Here is a 22,053-nt window from a genome sequence, read left to right as displayed (position 1 = left end):
AAATTAATTAAAGGCTGCCATATTTTTAATTCACAATTTCCTAGCAAAAGTTCCGAGACGCTGAAGTTGTGATTAAAATAATAAAGAGTTTAGTAGATAGATGGACTCTACACTACATAAACGAATATTGCTTATGTAGAATTTGATCTTTATTCTGTCTTGCACTCTGTCAAAAGTATTTTCATCCAGAAAAGGTCAAAGGTCAACATCAAATTTTTATATTATCAGTACTTAGGCCTTTTCCATACACGTCCCAAATAATTTGCCCTGGCCACCACTTCGGGACAACATATGGGCTGGTGCAGAGAAGAAGTGGCGGAAGAAACTCAGTCACCTTTGTCATTCTTCTTTCAATCAAATAACAACAAGAACTAATTTTAACCGCCTCTTTGGTGGTTATAATGGTAAGACTACCTGCTTCAGTTTCCCGGGTTCGATTCCCAGTGGGGGAAACATTTTCTGTTTGGTTGGTGGTAGGATTTGTTCTAAGTCCTCCTGGTTAGATAGCTACCACCATCTAACCTAATTTTGTAACAGTAACAACAATGTTTTAAGTTGGGTCAGATAGCCAGTTCCTCTGTGGTTGAGAATTTCAGGTGAAGCTCGCTTCCTCCTTTTCGGCCTGATCATTCTGCATCAGGTGAGATGCAGGCCAAGAGCTTGCTTGTTGTGGTTAAAAAAAGATAATCTATCAATGTTCTCATATCTCTTAAACTTCGCAAAGGATTTCAATACAGTTTTCATTGTACGATTGAAACTAGGCTAAGTCAAAAAGAAGGTCTAGATAATATTAACATTGTACGCGTCTAAAGCCGGAGCAGGTCGTTAACTAACACTGTACGAATAATACCTATTCTTTAGATGCCAATTTTTACTTTTGTCGATACGTGTGTTACGCGAATTGTGTATTTTTAAGGGTTAAGGTGTGATGATTGATCTTTTTAGCTGACACGTGCTATTGGAATGACAAAGAACTATTCCCGGTATTTCGTTTCCCTTTCATTTTAGTTTCGCATTCCAATCTACAAAGCTACACGTGTTTCTATCAATAAAAATGTACTGTTACTACTAAGAGAGTCAGTAGAATCTTCTGTGTTGAACAATATTTAGAAAAATTTAATCGCTGTCTTCTCCGCAACGCGAATATCTCTCTCCTTTTCTCTCTCAAATAGAGAAAACGAGACGGATCAGAAATAACGACCAATGTTAGTTAGGTATTAACCCTCGTGTTCCGGCAATAGTGCGTCGAGTAAGTATACCATAGGTAAGTGGGTATGCCTACTAACCTGGAATTCATTCAAAACAACGCCTAAACCTCAGTCTTACATTATATCCTGTGATTGGTCTAATATTGAAAGAAAATCTCTCAAAGTAAAATCCTCAAATCTTATAACTTTAGGGTAGGTACACCATTTCAAAGTAGGAATGATTAAGCAGACCCTAAACAGCTATGTTGAAAACAATGCATCTGAGGAGGTTTCACAATATAAAAATCATTACCCAGCAGGTAACTGGACATATATTTAAGTACTGTGTAAAATCGGCAAGACCTGGAGCGAGATCAAGCGCGAAGCTCAAGACCGAACGCGATGGAGGACTGTTGTGGACCCCATCTAGGGGACATAGAACCTTAAGTCAAGTAAGTACTGGGTTGACCACCTATTTATTTCATGTGCTTGAAAGAGATTCTACTCTTTCTACCTACATTGTGTTATCGATACCGTAAAATTCAACGGTCTCAATCGTTTACGGGGTTATTTGGAATTTGGATATTCCAAATATTCCACTTAACTGATCGTTATTATACGATGTTATGGTTATGCCTCTTAAATAACATTGAGAGCTTTGAAGTTGAGTTACCCTTATTACGTAATGTTTTGGGAACTTCAGTGTTAGAAGAGAGATGAAAATGACCCTGCATGATTTCTTTTTTACTAGAATCTAAGGACTTTTTCAAATTAGAAGTTGTTTTAGATGTTATATTATGATGTGCGGTTTTGGAAACACGTCTAAAACGTCTAATTTGAAAGAGCTCTAGAAAGGAATACTTTTACATCGCCGCTTCAAAAATAGGCGAATTCTTCAGTTCAGCTTTGATGAGAGGTTTCTCGTCATAGCGATTATAGGAAGCATCCGATCAATCCGTGAACATTCTGAAATGATACTGACTGATACTATCTCAGGCTGGATATTGCTGAGATGCTTTGGGTTATCGGCCTCAAAAATGTCACTGGTTATCTGATATTTTTCAGCTTAACATTTTTCAACTGACTTCATATTTTGAAGATTTTTCTTAAACAACACAAAAGTTTATTTCAGTCTTAGTAGCATGTACTTGCAAAGTAATAGAACACTCGTGTATGTACCTCCTCGTGTACCTTGAATAATAGTCGTAGGTAGGTAGTACTTGTTACGACAACAATGTACCAAATTATGCTCGTCCTCTAAAATTGGGGTCATGACATTTTGGCCGCACAGTCAGTCAAAAATTGCGGTTACATAATGAACACACAAATTCATTTTTGGCACATAATTAGTGGCGAAGGTTTCATTTCAATTCCAAACCTGTTTTAAGGGCACTTTTTTTGGAGAGTGACTGACTCCCTGAAACTGAAAATGGCTGCTTCTTATTTCAGCTGTTTGACTATCTCACAAAAACATTTGAAAAGTAAAGTAAGTTATGTATAGCCTGACCAGGAACATAAAAACCCTCGCCATGTTGCGGAAATCTAATGGTACTAATTTCTTTTAATGGCAACAATAACTAAAAACTTCATTGACATGTCACCTTGCATGTCAGTCTATTGCTGTCAAAGTGTAAACAAACTTTATTTTAAATGTGCGCAATTGATTTTGTGAATGAAATTGCTAAAATCTTTTTATAGTCGTGAAAGAAAAGTGGTTCACAATGTGTTAAAGTATTTGTCGAAGAGAAATACCAAGGGTTCGGACAATATTTTCATTGAATAATGTTTCCAACAAAGGTTGTCAAATTGACTGACATGTTTATCGTATAGTACAGTCCACTATGAAAATTAGCTGTGGTTTGTTTCAACTACCTATTTTTGTTGGGTAGTTTTATCTAGATTTATATTGGTTGTATATGTGGGTATGCGCTATACAATAATAAACCAGTCAGTTTCTAGTCTCTGTGTTTGATTGACGTTACACTGGCGACGGGCTGCTTTTAAGCAAATAATCGAATCCAACGCGCGTGATTTTTAGTGTTAAAATGCCTATTGGTACATTAGAACCTTTTGATGTACACTCTAAGCAATGGCCATCATATATTCGTCGCGTGAAACAATATATTTTACTCAACGAAATCAAGGACGAGTTACGTGTACCGTTATTAATACTGGTCANCAATTTTAAAGTTTTTTGTCACTTTCTAAGTGTTGAATTTTATGGAATTGGGAAAGAAGTACCGAGTTTGAAGCGTTCATGAGCAGACATTGCAGTTGAATATTCAAGTTCTGAATTTGATTATTGATGAATAATAAAAAAAATCCTACTAGCTCGATTGATGGTTTCATTTAATTTATTTAAACCAGGTTACCTATAATAATATGTTTTCGTTAATTTATGAAAATATTAAATTAGCCCGTAATCCTTAATCCTGATAAATAAAGTTAGCCTATTAATTTAACACAGGTACGACTGTACTCAGTGTTGCACTATCAAATGCGATTGATGCGCCTCTATGCCAGGGTTTTTATGTTCCTGGTCAGGCTATAGGATATTTCACTTTTTTATGCATAACAAGGCATTTGATCGCAATCGCACTTGGTGTAAAGTGAGATGCAGGCTAGGATGATACATAATATCTGCCCTGTAATTGCATCTCATACACTCTCGCCTTAAAAAGGCCCGGATTATAGTATTCAGGAAAGACAGCAGCAGGCAGCGAATTCCTTTATATCGAGCTCTCGCTTAACCTGAGAATCCAGCAATAAAACCACCTAAAAAGCATTTTGTAAAGCTAAGTATTTGCTTATTACCTGCTGCTTCTTGAAACTTTAGAACCAATTTTCATTTTCCAGATTCATCATGGTTTTGTGTAAGTTAACGTTGCAGTTGTGACGTAATAATATTATTTATCTTACTTTATTTAATGAGAGCAAAATGAGAAGCTCCGAAAAGCTCCTTAAGAGCAAAATAACGATTTGTAAGAACTATTTTATTAGTCTAAACAAATAAATAAATTTTGACTTTGACTTTGAAATGTATGACTGACTTCACGGTATATCACTGAATGAGTGGTACATCTGCCTCTATTAAGTATTGTATTGGAATTACACAATTATCACCATGACAACCTGCACGCAGGCCTTAATAATAGTGGCATAAAGCGAACTGGTAATAAAACAGCACTTTGGAGACTCGCCCAACTGTGAAAATAGCTCAAAACATTATCATTACCATGTTATCACAAGGCATTGTACACATGGAGAAACAAAATAACAATAAAAAAAACACTTGGCAAAATCACTTAGAATAAGCCATATCCATTTGGTGAATGTCTGCCAGGTGTAGGTAGTGTTCCGAGTCAGTGAGATACAGAAAATTATATTGCCAATACAATTTAACATAAGTAGGTATAACCTTAATTTCTTCAACAATGATCTTCCATTTTATAAAGTAAAAATTAAATGGTTACTAAACCTTCTGTAAATAAAAACATCACTGTAGAATCAAGTGAATAGCTTGGAAATTGCTTGTATGTATCTTTATGTGTATGTTCTGAGCTTATTAATAGCATACACAATACACATTATTTTTTATCTTCGTCAAAACTATCATCTTACCGCGACTTCTATTTGGTGTCTGTCTAGATTGCATCACCCTTAGAGTTAAGAAATTGGTAGATTTCCATTCGATGTAAACTTTCATCCCTTCAAAGTTTAATTCTAGATTGTAGATAACCTAATCATAAACTTATTATCTCTTTTCATAATTCATCGATTTTGTGAAAACTCAACAAACAGACAGATTTCTGTTTGCATTTATAATATTAGTCCGAGTAAATATAGTTTACGGAGCTACGCTTTTAACTCCTGAAAACACCACTTGCTAAAACTATAATCAAAATTAAATTACACAAAACAATAGTTTATATAAGAATAGCCGAAGTTGATCTCATGTCAGTTCGACTGGGTTTTAGATTGAGATAGATGAAGACAATCTTTGAATAAGTAGGTAAGTAATTTAAGGCTATTTTATTTTTTGTAGAATCTTATAAATGTTTTTATAACCCAAAAGTATATTCAAGCCACATAAATTAAAACTTGTACAAATGTCGAATTACAACCAATCTTGAATCTATGCTTAGAACCTACATCAAGTTTGCTACATTACATTTAATTTTTTTTTGTTGCAAAAAATCCAATATTAATTTGTGAAAATATAAATCAACAATCGAATCTGTAATCAATCAATCATTTATTAAATAAACAAAATAGCAAAGTTTGGGAAAGCAAGCTCAAATCCAATCCTTGTTTCGGCCATCACCCTGACGAAGGTTTCTCGATGAAATTAAGCCTCCTCTACACTGGCTTAGCTGTGATACGTGTGACATAGCATGCCAGTCGTCTAACAAAACCTAAAAAACCTCGTTTAGCAGACTGATCACTGAATAAACCAATAAATAAACTATAAAAAAATATTTTTAGTACCTACTTGGCCGGAGGCCTTTGTAATTAAATAAAACTCTCATTCTAGATGTAGGTTTTTCATTACAAAAGCAAATATCTCAAAAATAATCACTATTGTCAGTTGTCTCATCAAACTTCCTAGTTCCTACACACCCTCATGCCGGATCACGCAGTAAGCACACCAAATCATCATGAAATTCGTATTATGGAAAAGTTACGTCACGCTTACGTCGCGCCTCTGTCATACTTGCTGTGTACTAGAGGCTTAACTTGAAAACAATTGGACTGTGCCACTCCTAATAAAGTTAGTATTTATGAAACTTTGTCAGAAACGCATCAATCATAACTAAACAAGTTTGGCCAAGGTCAAAAGATGGTAGAGGAAACTTTTGGTGATTGAAAAGAAATACTGCAAGAAATCTATCAAATTGCTACAGAAAAATTAGTTCGTTCGTTTCAGCCGAAAGACGTCCACTGCTGGACAAAGGCCTCCCTAAGGATTTCCACAAAGACCGATCCTGCGCCGCTCGCATCCAGGCGCCTCCCGCGACCTTCACCAGATCGTCGGTCCACCTAGTGGGAGGCCTGCCCACGCTACGTCTACGTCGTCCGCTCAAGAACTTTCCTGCCCCAGCGGCCGTCAGCTCTACGAGCTATGTGCCCTGCCCACTGCCACTTGATTTTAGCGATTCTGCGGGCTATGTCAGTCACTATGGTTCTCCTACGGAAACTTCATGAAATACGTTATTTTTTCTTTAGAAAGGTACCTACACCTAACAAAAGTATACTATTACTTATTCTGTGCTTTTACATTATTTAAAATACAGTTTGTTCACATTATTACGTTGCTTTCCAAAACCACCTGTAGATCGATTTAAGTAGGTCTTCTTATTTTGTCGTATCGTCTCTAAAACTGATTTAATTTAGGAGCCCGACAATTTATTTCTAGGCTTATTTACACTGAAATAAACCCATAACTCGTTTTACTCAATCGCAAGTAATTTATCTCCTTTCATAACAAACAATCAAGGCTAATGAGCACTTCCCGGAAAAATCGTCGGAAAGTAAAAAGCTTGTCTTTTTAAAGTTATTGGCCTGAAAATTGTCTAAAGTTTATTTTAAAATACCTTGAAGGAATGTTTCTTCGAATTTTTCTGAACTTTTTGTCCAGACGCCCACATAATATTCGTATTGAAAACTTATTTCTTTTCATAACCAAACTCAATTGAAAAGAAGTCTAATATAAATATGTCTAGAAATTCTAAAAAACATACCAACCGAATTGAGAAACTCCTCCTTTCGTTAAAGTCGATTAAAAAAAATACTAGCTTTAAAAAGTAATCGACTTCAAACTACGACTACGCCCCACTCTAACTTTTTACAATCCTATTCTACAGTTGATGAACTAACTTGGTTAACTCTTTAAGGAAATTAAAAGTACCTACTCCATACTTTGAAATGTAAAACACTTGCATGTTACAATATTTACAAATTTTCAAACATTCATAAAATGAAGTTCTAAACTATTAATCTGGAACACAAAGACCACTAATCGCCGAATATTTGTAACCTAACTGAATATCCGGGTGATTAGGCTAATAACTTATTAGCCAAGTACCTACAAACGGAAGTTGTCATTATTTACGCCATCTCATTATTCGTAATAAGTAGTCGACAACTAGACAAATCCTGAGGTCCTACTCAAAAAAATTGTGCTCTACATATCGCTCTATCCATCTCTTTTACTCGCTTTATAATCGTTCCGGAAAAGACAGAGGCAGATAGAACACGTAATGTTATTTCAATAGATCGACTTTGCCGAATAGGCCCCTGAATTTGAAAAATTGCGAAAATGAACCATAATTTGGCCACATTTGATTTTTAACGGCACGAGCGACTGGTATCTAGCTAGTTGGATCTTTTTCGTGGATTAAAAATGTTAAGGCGCTTTTGTAAGTAGAGTTTGTTTTTGAATTATTGGTACCTACTGAAGTAGGTACTGTAAACTGTTTACTGTAATAATTTAATAAATGTTGGGCCAAATAAAATATTTTCTTTCTTTCTTTCTTTTTCCTGGTGTGAAGATTAGATTATCATTTTTAGATATTACTAAGAATGTATAATTAAATAGTAGCATAATACTAAGTGGAAGCCTTCTTCGCATGGTACGGCCAAAGTTTAGATTTATTTCCATGTTGTTTCTTCCAGTGTTTTGCCTGCCATATAAATTCTAAACTCTATATGTGATGTTTCTAAAAAGTATGTAATTTAATATTAATACTTATGTTTAAATTTCAGTAAGCGTTTAACTTGTGGATCGTCATAATGTCGAAAATTGTCTTCAAAATTAATGGAAAGGAATACGAAGGTATGTCATTATCTTGCGGATGTGTACTGTTTTAATTAAATTTGTCTTTTATCTGAAAGTTAATTAAAATTGTATTTCTTCATTATTACTCAAAGGAGATATTTCGACGTTTAGCTTTGATTTAATGTTTAAAACCTAGATTCGACTCTACTACGAGTATTATTCGTTTTTATGGGAGGTAAAGGAAACGTCTTCATCTTCTAAAGGTTCGTTTCAGCCGAAAGACGTCCACTGCTGGACAAAGGCCTCCCCCAAGAATTTCCACATAGGTACTTTTTTCATTTGAAACAGAGTCAGGGTTAGGCGCCAACGTTAGTATGAAAGGAAATAAATATTTGAGGAGGGACTATTTAACGTGTTACTTTTATAGAAATTGATAACGGTTTTGAAAGAAATAAAGTATTTAAGTATTTCAGTGGCATTGCAAAGCTTTAAATTGGTAAAAATTGCGAAAAAAAATTTGTCAAATACCAACCTCCTAAATACTATACTAGGTATATTAATTATCTAGTTAAACTAAAATAAAGAAGGTTTACTTAGTAATGATTTTGCAGTGTCTTGTATCCGTACTGTCATGCCATGGATGGGAGATAATGACAGTAGAAGGAATCGGCAACAGAACTATTGGATATCATGAGATACAGACTCGACTGGCTAGGTTCAACGGTACACAGTGTGGTTACTGTACTCCAGGGTGGATTATGAATATGTATAGGTAAGGCGCCATTTTTGATTGACATTCATTTTATAGTCTACCAGAATGAGTGACCACGATAAGGGAGTTACAAACCAAACATAGAAAATTTCTGTGTCCACTAGTCTCTCGGCTAGTGGTGTTCTCGTGGATGGCAGTTCTAAATGCTTATGTGTACTGTCTAATTTAGAAAAATATCTTATTGTTGTACGGGAATTCGATGAAAAATCAGGCGGAATTGCTGGTACTTTATTTATGGAAACTTTATTTCAGTATTTACGAATCAAAAAACAAAAAGCTTTCCATGGAAGAGATAGAAAACTCATTTGCAAGTAACATCTGCAGATGTACAGGATACAGACCTATAGCTGATGCCTTCAAAACATTCGCAACTGACGTCCATGATGACCTAAAAAACAAACTAGATGATATCGAAGACTTGTCTTTTTTCAAGCCATGCGGAGTTTCTTGCAACAAAAAATGTGTACATAAAACTAAGTGCCATGATACAGAGGTTAATGAAGGTGACTGGTGCGTTTTAGCCAAAGATAATAATAAAATGATTGTCATAGATTGCGGATCTCATAAATGGTATAAAGCATTTTGTTTAGATGACGTTTTTGAAGTAATGGGCAAAGCCAAGGATGACTATAAGTTGATAGCTGGGAATACAGGACAAGGTATGTTACTTTATTAACTCTGTGTCCAGTTCAAGTTTTATCGTCATTTAAACCCAAAGGACATAATATTAAACCTCTTCCAATGATCAAATTTTCATTTAAGATTAAAAAAAATAGAAAACAACTCTAAGTAAGTCATCTAAACGGGACACCTTGATTTCATATGTATTTCATGGACATGAAATGTAGGTAACCAATATCACAATGCCTGTGTGTTTATTACAGGTGTCTATCATGTCACAGACTACCCTGGCACAGTTATAGACATCTTCAACGTACCAGAACTAAAAGGCCACACAATTGATGTCAACTTGATACTTGGCGCTGGAATGCCTTTGTCTGAAATGATGGACCTTTTCCTACAACTGTCGAATTCTAATGAAGACTTTTCATACTTGAAACAATTTCACGAGCACATGGATCTTGTCGCCCATATTCCTGTACGAAATGTAAGGGTAAATAAATAATAAGTAACGTTCAAAGGTAATGTAGAGTTACTGAATATAATTTTTATTGTGTTTCAGATTGGAACTATAGGAGGAAATTTATTCATGAAACACACAAACAACGACTTTCAATCAGATATTTTCTTGCTTTTCGAAACAATTGGTGCTATGGTCACAATCGGTAAAAATAATACGAATTCAAATATCTTGGAAATCTTTTTAATTTTACGGAGGATATTTAATGATATTTTCTTTTATAGCGGAAGCTTCTCAGAAAACGAAAGCTGTTACTTTTATTGAATTCCTCAATACTGACATGAAAGGCAAAATTATAATGAATGTTTTGCTGCCACCGTTGTCTCAATGCTGTTTATTTAAGTCATACAAGGTAGGTATGTGATGTAATTTACTAAACATAGCAATGACCACAATAAAAAAACCACAGTCACAGTAGGTATTATCTGATCTAGAACAGCTGCTTAACTCGAATGAAAACAAGGAATGTTATTTTAGAAAACGCTTTATTTTAAATCTCGTCTTTTTTAGATAATGCCTCGGTCGCAAAATGCACACGCAGTTGTGAATGCTGGTTTCCTCTTCAAATTGAAACAAAAATCTAGTATAATAGAAAAAGCATCGCTTGTCTTTGGTAGCATAACGCCAAAATTCAGTCATGCAACAAAAACAGAAGCTGTATTAGCTGGAAAAGATCTATTTAAAAATGAGACACTTCAAATAGCCGTGACGACATTACTAGATGAAGTTTCACCAGAAGAAATGCCTCCAGAGCCTTCAGCAGCTTACAGGAAAATGTTAGCGGTTACTTTATTTTATAAGGTACGTATTGTTTGTTTTATTGTTGACATTTGATTCGTTTGTTTTGATTAGGTACGCTAATATAAACATCTCTAAATTGTAGGCAATCTTGTACTTATGCCCGGATGGCAAACTTGACAAGAAGTTTCGATCTGGTGGTGAGGCCATAAAACGACACACATCACAAGGAACACAGACTTTTGATACTGATAAAAGCGTCTGGCCTTTAAACCAACCTGTACCTAAGCTGGAAGCTCTGGTACAATGTGCAGGTGAAGCCACATTTGCGAATGATCTGCCAAAGCAAACTGGAGAAGTTTATGCAGCGTTTGTTACAGCTGATATAAGACCTGGGAGTATCATTAGTGGCTTTGATGCCACAGAAGCACTCGTGAGTATCAATGTTATCTCTACTTTAAGGTAACTAATACACATTCTTATTTGTTTGATCTTTGACTTTGATTTTTCAGAAATGTCCTGGAGTAATTGCGTTTTACACCGCTAAAGACATACCCGGAGATAATTCGTTTACTCCTCCAAATGTGCCCATCATAATAGAAAATGAAGAAATTCTATGCTCTGAAAAAGTGAAATACTATGGAGAACCAGCCGGAATAATCGTTGCTGATAAAGAGAAAACAGCCAATAAAGCCGCAAAACTAGTTAAGATTACATATTCATCTACAAATAAAAATAAACCTATTATTTCTATAGCAGATGCAATGAAAGCACCAGACAAGGATCAAAGAATTGTCAAAGCCAGAACTATTGAACCAACTGAAATTGGCAATGATGTAAAATGTGTTTTATACGGAGAATTCAATGTAGGAACCCAGCATCATTTTTACATAGAACCTCAAACTTGTGTAACTAAACCAACCGAAGATGGAATGGAAGTATACTCTGCATGTCAGTGGCTTGATTTGCCGAATGTTGCTATAGCACAAAGTCTTAAAATGCCAGTGAATAAGTATGATTATTGATCATACTCCTATTTATATGATACCAAAACGAACAACAATCACACTAATTAATACAATTCATTTTATAGTCCTCGTTACATGAAGCTTTTTGCTTGTGGTTTCAGAATAAATGTCATCATACGCCGAGTGGGAGGGGCCTACGGAGGCAAAATAACGCGCTCATGCCAAATTGCATGTGGCGCGGCCTTGGTGACCCACTTGCTAGGGAGGACTTGTAGATTTATTCTGCCTTTGCAAACTAATATGAAAATCATTGGTAAAAGGCTATCTACTGCCTGCAATTTTGAGGTACATACCTACACCCAAAAAAAGTCTTATGCTTTTTATGACTTAAAGACGACATTAGGTATATCCATATTTAGACACTTATTTTCAAAGCTTTATACCATTATTTACCTAAAAATACCTTTACAGGTTGGTGTAAATAAGGAAGGTGTGATTCAATTCTTAAAACACAAATTCTATCAAGACAATGGTTGCTCAAACAATGAAAATATAAGCCCAGTTACAGTGAATCACGTTCTAAATTGCTACGACACTCGACGATGGTACATTGAAGCTAATAGTGTTGCTACTGATACACCTTCCAACACTTGGTGTAGGGCGCCGTGTAAGTAAATTCACCAAAGATTAATATTACGATATGACGACGATTTTACGATTAGAAATAAGACGAATGCTAATGAATAATATTAATGGGTTTCAGCTTCAACTGAAGGTATAGCGATGATAGAATATATCATGGAAAGAATTGCTTACAATCTGGGTAAAGATCCTTTGGAAGTCAGAATGAAAAATATGGCTAAAGAAGACAACCCCATTCCCGAGTTAATTGACCAAATAAAAAAGGACTCTAACTACGATGAACGCGTAAATGAGGCGAAGCAATTTAACGACGAAAATAGATGGAGGAAAAGAGCTATCAAACTAATTCCAATGACTTACGATACATTTTACATCGGCCCTTACAATTCTATTGTATCTATTTATCATGCAGATGGGTCTATTTCTCTTACTCATGGTGCAGCTGAAATGGGACAAGGGATAAACACAAAAGCAGCTCAAGTCTGCGCGTACATGTTTGGTATAGGTTTAGACAAAGTGAGTGTGAAACCAAGTTCTAGTTTTACATCTCCAAATTGCACAGCCACAGGAGCAAGTATTGGTAGCGAATGTGTATGTTTCGCCACGATGAAAGCTTGTGAAATAATTTTGGAGCGATTGAAACCCATTAGAGAAAAATTAAAAAATCCAACTTGGGAAGTGCTGGTGAAAGAAGCAAATGCCGCTGGGGTAGACCTGCAAGCATCTTATGCTTACTCCTCGAAAGATAATGTAAAGCCGTATGATATTTACGGAGTGGTTGTCATGGAGATAGAATTGGACATTTTGTCTGGAAACCATGATATTCGAAGGGTTGATTTGCTTGAGGATACTGGAAGGAGTTTGAGCCCCCAAATCGATGTGGCACAGGTAAGTGTTAGTAAAAGAAAACTCTAAATATTAAAAGTACACCTTAACACCGAAGCTGCGGATCTACCGATACTGTTTGTGAGATATTCTTTAAGAATCTCAATCTAAATATATCATAGCCACAAAACCGCCGACAGCTTTGATGTGTAGAGTGCCTAAGATCGAAATCTAAGTATTTTACTTCTAGATCGAAGGAGCATTCGTGATGGGTCTTGGTTACTGGACGTCTGAAAATAACATCATGGATCCTGACACCGGAAGAATACTTACTGATCGCACGTGGACTTACAAGCCACCGGGAATCAAGGACATTCCAGCTGACTTTAGAGTTTATTTTAGAAGAAATGCTAGCAACCCTTTGGGAGTATTGCAATCAAAAGGTATTTATGTCTAAAATAATATGAAAAATGCGCGTGTTAAGTCCTTCTGTGACCAAAAACCACGCAGACGAGGCCGTGGGCAAAAGCTCATGCAATAAATATGAAAGTTTTTGCATAGCTTTCATTCTCCTTTCTTGGATTTTGTTCAAAAAGCTTTTATTGAAATAGTATTAGTTAAGTTTCAGGTCATATTTTATGTGCATGTGGATTGAGTGATCCTTGCTTCAATCTTAACAAAAATCGAGGAAGTTTTACTTAAAATATGTTAAAACATTGCGATGAAGTTTAAAAATTTGTTAAACCTAAGATAAAAATGTTATGGCCAATAAATAGGAGCACTCATACCGCACGCTTTAAGAAAACGTTAACATGTTTATTTCAGAAAATAAAGCCTTACCACTTCTTTTTATAGTATTGAAAAATTGTTAAGAATATGTTAAAACTATTAACAAATTCCGAAATCCCCTGCACGTCCCGTTCCAAAGTTATGACGATTATTTAGGATCACTCACACCGCACACGGGCCGTATGAGTGCTCTTCAAAATCATGACTATTTATTAATAAATACTTTTTATTTCTGTTGGGAAATGTGTGCAAACTGACGAGCGAATTTGTTAAAGAATAAGTGTGACAAAACTTAAAAGCTGAAGGAAGAAATTAACCTTTATTCTTTCCTCCAATATGCCGTGTGAGTGATCCTTACTTTTACCTCTATCTGCTCATATGTAGTTCGTAGGCAGACTGAGTTAGTATCTAAAATTGTTAATCGTTTCTAACAATAAGTTGGCATATATTTTGCTTTTATTAAGGCCATAATTTAAGAAATATCAGGCTTAGATGATTCCTAAAGGAAAATGTTGATTAGGGTACATATGATTTTTTATTTTGTGAGACTGTTTCGATTCATCAGAAGTTTTCCTAAGGACGTTATAACCCAGAATAATATAATATAGGTGTTGATGACGGTTTATGGTTTTAATTTTTATTTTGTTTTTGAGGGTGTGTTTAAAATGTACTAGTATGCATACTACCTACATTGTGCAAAATGTTAAAGAGCGCGACGCGTCGCGAGCCCGCTACCAGTCTGTGAGCATCACCGGGCGCGAGCGCATGTCGCTTTGTATTTCACTCTAAAGGCGTGGTTTCCCAAATAAAGACTTTAGAGCGTGTGAACGTGTTTAAATCAGTATCCCGTAGTCTTCAATAGGCTATAGGTAATTTATGACGATATACGATATTGCAAGAAGGGCTCAGCCAGCGGGCTGTCGCACGTCAGCTCCACATTTAAGCCAGTCTTGGGTTTCGAAAGTTTTAAGACGCTTTCGGGAGACTGGTGGCTTTATCCCGAGACCAAGTTCTGAACAGCGTCGGTGCACATCGCAGAGGAATGACCGTTTTTTCATGTCAACCTCTCTATGAAATCGTCATTTGACTGGTATCGACGTCCAGCAAGAGCTCAGAAATGTTCGTAGGATAGCTGTTAGCGTGTGGATGGTGGACAGTTCGTCTAAGATATAAGCAATAGAATTTGACTCCAAAAAGGCCTGCCACAGGCTCAAAACTGACGGCAGGCCACCGACTAGCACGCTTTCAATTAGCTCGTACACGTCCTTAGGAAAACTTCTGATGAATTGAAACAGTCTCACAAAATAAAAAATCATATGTACCTACCCTAATCAACATTTTCCTTTAGGAATCATCTAAGCCTGATATTTCTTAAATTATGGCCTTAATAAAAGCAAAATATATGCCAACTTATTGTTAGAAACGATTAACAATTTTAGNTAAGAGCAAATTATTTCTGTGTGAGCTAAAAACGTACTTTTAAAAGTTCCTCAGTCTTCTGGTAGTCAAGCGTAAGCAGCCAATTTGTTACTTTAGTTTTTAAATTAAATCAAATAAAATTTGATGTGCCTAGCAAAATTTCAATTAATGTTAAATTAATATGGAGAGCGGGGATATTCTACCACAAGTATTTATTACTTAAACGAAGTCCTCGATCGCAATATGGAAATGTAAAAACACCTGGTTATGAATAAAGAATTTGAATTTGAAAAATTTGAATTTGAATTTCTAGCAACATGTTACAATTATTTTTAACTAGAACTATCAATCAGTACACCGACTATGAAAAATTACTCGTGTTTTGTGGTAAATATACGAAATAGGCAGTAAAGTACCTAATTTAAGTCTTTGAATAGGTTTTAAAAGTAATCTACGGGTTACAAAAGGGCTTCTTTGCTCAAACATCCTAAAATAATTAACCAAAGTGATGAAATAATATAAAATTAAACGGGCCGTAAAGTACGTAGAATATTGCTTAGTTATATTTTTCTTTATTAACAGGGAATCCTTGCACAGTGGAAAACATCTTCATGGCAGTCGGGCATAAAGTCGAGCATTTTAAGTTGAAGTGAGGAGGTGGAATTTTTACCCCGAAAATTCTATTGTTCCGGGGAACATTGAGCCCGTAATGGCAGTGAAATTGGGAGAATGATTGGCCTGAGCCGGCGAAATGTTACACTCGAATTCGTTTTTAACTCGCTTGTTTATTCTGATGTTTTTCTTTTCTTTTGTTGTGAAGTAGTTTCCCTCGATGTTTGATTTTAAAAATAAAACGCAACTAATTCATTTTTGTTTCATTTTTAGTTTTTATTTCGGCTTTTCTAGCAACGATTTTCGGCTAGGATTTACTCGTACAATGCGTAAATCATAATTAATTATCCATCAATCTGTCAACAGCCAATAATCGTAGCAGCATTAATTAATTGCAATGTAGTAATAAACGTTTAATAATTCACGTGCGTCACTTTGCAGTATAATCTATTATTAAACAGACATTGTGATCAGCTAATTGTTATTAATGATTTAATTATCACATTGAACTAGTACTGATTTCTATTAATTCTGGTACTATTATTTATAAAAAAAAAAAAAAATCAATCTGGTTCATTGTACGAGCACATTCATTCATTCACATTCTCGCGTTTTTATTACTTGTAATGTAGGAAAGAAAAAAAAACCGGTCACATAGCAACTGTGATAGCAACTGTTGAGCGTTACGTAATGGAAGCCAAGCAGGTTGCTGGTTTTGTAGTTGCAGTGTGGGTAGGTTAAGAATAAAACTACACTTGAATTTGAAAAAATACAGCATTTGAGCGGTTTGTTATTATTTTATTTTATTTTAACTTCATTATTTTCTGTACCTAGTTTCATTTAATACATAAATGAAACGAGCTTGTCTGTTGCGTGCACTTGCTGCTTATTTATTATAAAGTGTATTCTGTATTTTTCTTATAAGTGAATATAATTGTATTCTTTTAGAAAAATAAATATTATCTAAAACCATAAATACGCAAGAAACATAATTGATTAGCTACAAATAATAAAATAAGACTAACTTAGGCTAGACTAGTTAGGGTTTGGTAAAATAAATATTAACACAACACATACAGGGTGTTAGGTAAATGGGTATATGAGCCGACACTAGTCAGAAAATTGATATCTTCATTTTAATTATTTTAATTTTCATACAAATCGGATTTTATAAAATTTGTTTTGTATGAAAATTAAAAAAAAATGATGTTATCAAATTTCTAACTTCACCATACCATTTATATGCCCATGTTAACATGGGCTAGTGTCGGCTCATATACCCATTTACCTAACATCCTGTATAATGTCATTGNTGAGCAGATAGAGGTAAAAGTAAGGATCACTCACACGGCATACTGGAGGAAAGAATAAAGGTTAATTTCTTCCTTCATCTTTTAAGTTTTGTCACACTTATTCTTTAACAAATTCGCTCGTCAGTTTGCACACATTTCCCAACAGAAATAAAACGTATTTATTAATAAATAGTCATGATTTTGAAGAGCACTCATACGGCCCGTGTGCGGTGTGAGTGATCCTAAATAATCGTCATAACTTTGGAACGGGACGTGCAAGGGATTTCGGAATTTGTTAATAGTTTTAACATATTCTTAACAATTTTTCAATACTATAAAAAGAAGTGGAAAGGCTTTATTTTCTGAAATAAACATGTTAACGTTTTCTTAAAGCGTGCGGTATGAGTGCTCCTATTTATTGGCCATAACATTTTTATCTTAGGTTTAACAAATTTTTAAACTTCATTGCAATGTTTTAACATATTTTAAGTAAAACTTCCTCGATTTTTGTTAAGATTGAAGCAAGGATCACTCAATCCACATGCACATCATATTTTCAACTAGGTAACTTCCTACTAATTTCTATAATTTTAGCTACTGGGGAACCGGCGTTATGTTTAGCTGTGGTGATTACACACGCCTTGAGAGAAGCTGTTAGGTCAGCCCGCCTGGATGCTGGTTACGAGGACCAATGGGTGGATATAAGTACGTACTGTAATAGTTTTTGTTGAAAAATACACCTATTTACACTTTAAAGATTAGGCCAGTAGAATTAAACACAAAAATGAATTAAATCGGAAACAATTCGTACTAAAGATTTTAGTGCTTTAATGGCTTCATTAGTTGCCCATAAAGACTCTCCTAGGTTTTCGACTTCGACGGAGTTGTGCTTAACTAGTGGGGGCCCCCGAAAGGGGCGCTTTTTAGGTTTTCCGGTTATACCGCGTAAAGGACTTACCCTATCGAAAAGTGGTCTTCCTGACAGTTGAAAGGCATTTAATCCTGCATTAAATAAGACCAAATTCATATGTTTTGAACAAACCGTTCTCGTGCAAATGTTCGGCAAAGTAGAAAATATGTGTATAATTAATGACCCTCTCCAGGTCAAATGGCTCGTTACCCGCAGGCTTCCAAGTCTTGGATTGGAGCGCCTCAACCAGTGTAACCCTATCAAGGCTCACGAGCTTGCGCCTAACCTTGTTCGTCCCAGCCGTTTCTTAACTGCGGTTGCTGCACCTCTTCCTGGCACTCACCTGAACGACTCTGTGTTACCTACTGTGGCTGCCCCTCTTCCTTGTATCCTCCTGCACGACTACGTTGCCTAGCCGTATGCCTGGTCTAAGGTTCGACGCCAAAAATCCCCCGGGCCCCCACCACTTAAGCACAACTCCGTCGAAGTCGAAAACCTAGGAGAGTCTTATTGGGCAACCAATGAAGCCATTAAAGCAATAAAATCTTTTGTAAGAATTATTTCCGACTTAGAATCTAATTCTACTGGCCTAGATCTTATATTAGTTGATTAAAATAATAATAAAAAAAATATTTTTTGATAATAATTACATTGTAAAAAGAAAAAATTAAAAATAAGAAAGTAAGATGAATAAAAGAATAATAATAATAATTTTCTTTATTAATTGTAACATAATACAGAGACTTTAAAAGAACTCTGATTTCCGAACTAGGTATAGAATACCTGTATCTCAGAAGATCAGCGCCCTCTTCCACAGATCATAAACAAAGAAAAATTAAAAGTGTTAATGTTCACAAACAAAAAAACTGATAAAATAGTACATTGTGAGGTGTATGAGTTTGAGGTGTATCGGTGTGAGTGTGTNTTTTGTAATTTTAAATACCTACCTACAGAAGATTCTGTAATGACCAAATGGTTCCTTATTACTTTATTGTAATGATTAGGTAGATATTGTTTTGAGTACCTAATTAATATTTTGTTATTGTAATAATTGTAATTTTGAATACCTACATAGGTACATAAAAGTATGTGTAATGAAAGTGATTATTTTTTAATGAAGGTTTCGTGTCAAAATAGTAAACATTATTATATTGTTTCCTTTTCCATTTCCTTCTACATTTTTAGCCAAGGTCCTGCGGTTACACTTAAGTTTAGCCGGCTAAAGATAGAAGAAACTAACATTAACACCTCGCCGAAGATAAACTTAAGTTTAGCCAGCTAATCTTAAGTTTATGTTCACACCTATCTTTAGCCGTAACATCATCATTAACGATATGTAGTAACTAATCAAAATTCTGTTATAAATAAAAATACATTCAAATAGACTAGTAAACCATTAGTCTAATTGCTTCGGAGAACAATAAGAAAACTAATAGCTTCGTCAAGTCAGCAACCAAACCAAGTATAATCAACGTGGCTCTACATTCAAACCACACCACCAAATAGGAAGTTAAAGAAGTAGACTCTGTTTATTCTAGATACCTGAGAACTTTTATTTAAATAGCTAATATCTTTCGTATAAAGGCCGTAGAACATTATTTTCATCATTATCATAATTTCAGCCATAGGACGTCCACTGCTGAACATAGGCCTCCCCCAATGACTTCCACATCGCACGGTTGGTAGCGGCCTGCTTCCAGCGCCTTCCTGCTACCTTTATCAGGTCGTCGGTCCACTTTGTGGGTGGACGTCCAACGCTTTAATTTACCCGGAAAAGGATCATAACCGTGGCGGTTAGTGTTATTTGTATGCAACTCCATGCTGCAACGCACACTTATCCGCACCGTAACGTAAACGCCTCGCCTCGCGGTTTGCGATGCGCAGCGCGCAAAAGGCGATCACAGCTCGCTCGCAAAAGGCGATACGGTCTTATTTTGTGATATGGTGTTGATCCCTTTCCGAGTTGATATGTCTGCTATGACCTTATACATTTTGAATTGTGTCAAGTCAAAGGGACTTATTTTTGAAGCTTTAAGAATCCCATTCGCATAATAATGAGGACAAACTTAAAACCTTATTCGTGTGAGATTGTATATGAATTAGAATTCTATATCTTCAGTAATAATGACTCTTGTAAATTCAGATTGCTAATTATTCCAAACCTAACCCGAAAACCTAAGCTGGCAGAAGGTTTGGTTAGGAAAAGCAATGGTAATTATTTTCATTACAAATGTAACCCTTTTCCTAATTTATGCCGTTCCAAACTTAACCAAAATGTATGAATTATTTAGTCATTTTGTCTGTAGAAGCACAGAATAATAATAAGTACTACGTAGAAGTAAATACAGCGTGAATCTACGAGTACACGAGTGAAATTGGATGGCATGGCGTATATTTATACAGTAAAGCCTTTGTCCAGTTTTGGACGTCATTCGGCAGAAACGAACGAAGGAACATTTCTAAAGAGTAAGGATTTGTGGGCGGCGGAGGACTACGTATAGATAGATATACTTACTATCCTGATTACGTCCTTATGACCCTGAGTTGAGTTTATTCTTAATTTCAGCTCGATTGAAAACCGGAAGGTGGGTCAATTTTACGTTACAATATTTGACGACAGACACCAGACATGTGAAAGTAAATAAAAGCTTGTAAAATAATACCAAGACAATACAACTTGAGAACAAACTTGCTGCTAAAATCTACAGTATGACTGCACCGGACCTCCGCCATAACGTTCCAACGACAACCGAACCATTAGCTGGGCAAAGAATTGGGCAAACGCCAACATTCTGTTATGGCCCCATTCCGTCAAACTTACGATTCTACCCCGAACAGATCACCGGCTGGGATCACAAAATCTGAGAATAGAGTTTAAATAAACCGGAATGGTACGTAGTCCCGCATACGTAGCAAGATTTTCCATTTAGTGGAGTCCGGCCAGATTTAAACGGGACATTCAAAATGTCAGACGCCGCGCACATCAGACTGTGCATTTTTGCTGAAAACTCAACCCTATTACAACCATATAAGACCTAACAGTATTCAGCTTCACGTGCTGCACTCCGTACCTAGAATTTTAGGAATGTTATTTGACGGGCCGAAACCCTGTCTTTTTTACTTTAGTGAGCACTTGGAATAATAATTCCAACTGGATTATAGAGTCTGAAGTCTCCAAGTGTTAACTAGATAGTTTGGGTTCGTAACATGAAATCATGGAAAAGTCGAAACTGGACTTAAATTCAAGCATGATTTTGTTGAATTTTAATATTTATTTGAACCAATGAAAGACTTTGAATCTATTTAAGTGTAAAACCTTGTACTATGATCAATTTTCAGACGAGTCTCAGACTTTCTGTGACAAGATAGATAAAGGCGATTGGTTTACTTGCAAGAGGATCAATCAAATAATTGAAATTATTGAGTTTCCCCGAAACGTACAGGACGAGGGCTAAAGTGGTCAAATATTCGAAAGGCAGCACGTCCGCCATAATTCGCCATAATCGGATTTATGGAAGAAGAGTCAGCTCCATAATTTGATGGTCACTTTCTACAGCTGAAAACTGTAGAAGGTATTTATGAAGCTTCTAAATTTTTCTTGCTTCCCTTTTTGCTTTTGATATTTTGTCAAAGGTATTGTGATGCAACTGTCAATTTTACGACATCATCTGACCAGATTATTTTACTTTTCTTATCTTATTTTAAAAGCATACGTTGACTTTTTTAGATTTGTGCTCCATGCAGAGCAAATAGCAATGTCATCTAGGAAGTGGCGTAATACGTCTAGATTCTACACTCGCGAGCAAAACTATGGAATCACTTACATGAAGTTGTTTCCACGCGATCTTGTGTACTAACGAATTTGTTAGTAACAAAAAAAGTGGCACCATTTTAAAGATTAAACTTTTAACTTTAAATTGATACCAAATTTATTTAAATCACATCAGTATTTAAAAAGATATCCCGGTTAATGTGAAAAA

The 22,053-nt window shown here is 35.5% G+C and overlaps 1 protein-coding gene across 1 annotated transcript in view; it reads left to right on the top strand.

Moving 5' to 3' along the window:
- Nucleotides 1–7,970: 7,970 nt before the first annotated feature.
- The window catches only part of LOC114364650 (indole-3-acetaldehyde oxidase-like), a 52,687-nt gene continuing 38,604 nt past the window's right edge, over nucleotides 7,971–22,053 (top strand). Inside the window, 14 exon segments of the mRNA XM_028320873.1 lie at nucleotides 7,971–8,022; nucleotides 8,577–8,737; nucleotides 8,990–9,396; nucleotides 9,622–9,845; nucleotides 9,921–10,023; nucleotides 10,103–10,230; nucleotides 10,389–10,679; nucleotides 10,762–11,049; nucleotides 11,129–11,628; nucleotides 11,746–11,929; nucleotides 12,056–12,251; nucleotides 12,348–13,114; nucleotides 13,302–13,494; nucleotides 17,758–17,889. Coding sequence (XP_028176674.1) covers nucleotides 8,005–8,022; nucleotides 8,577–8,737; nucleotides 8,990–9,396; nucleotides 9,622–9,845; nucleotides 9,921–10,023; nucleotides 10,103–10,230; nucleotides 10,389–10,679; nucleotides 10,762–11,049; nucleotides 11,129–11,628; nucleotides 11,746–11,929; nucleotides 12,056–12,251; nucleotides 12,348–13,114; nucleotides 13,302–13,494; nucleotides 17,758–17,889 — 3,592 coding nt within the window. The 5' untranslated portion in view covers nucleotides 7,971–8,004.

This window comes from Ostrinia furnacalis, unplaced genomic scaffold, assembly GCF_004193835.3.
Source record: "Ostrinia furnacalis isolate ACB-3 unplaced genomic scaffold, ASM419383v2 OfSCF7455, whole genome shotgun sequence".
In the NCBI taxonomy this organism is placed as follows: Eukaryota; Metazoa; Arthropoda; class Insecta; order Lepidoptera; family Crambidae; genus Ostrinia; species Ostrinia furnacalis.
Note: the sequence above shows the minus strand (reverse complement) of the source record. Positions and strands in the feature narration are given on the sequence as shown.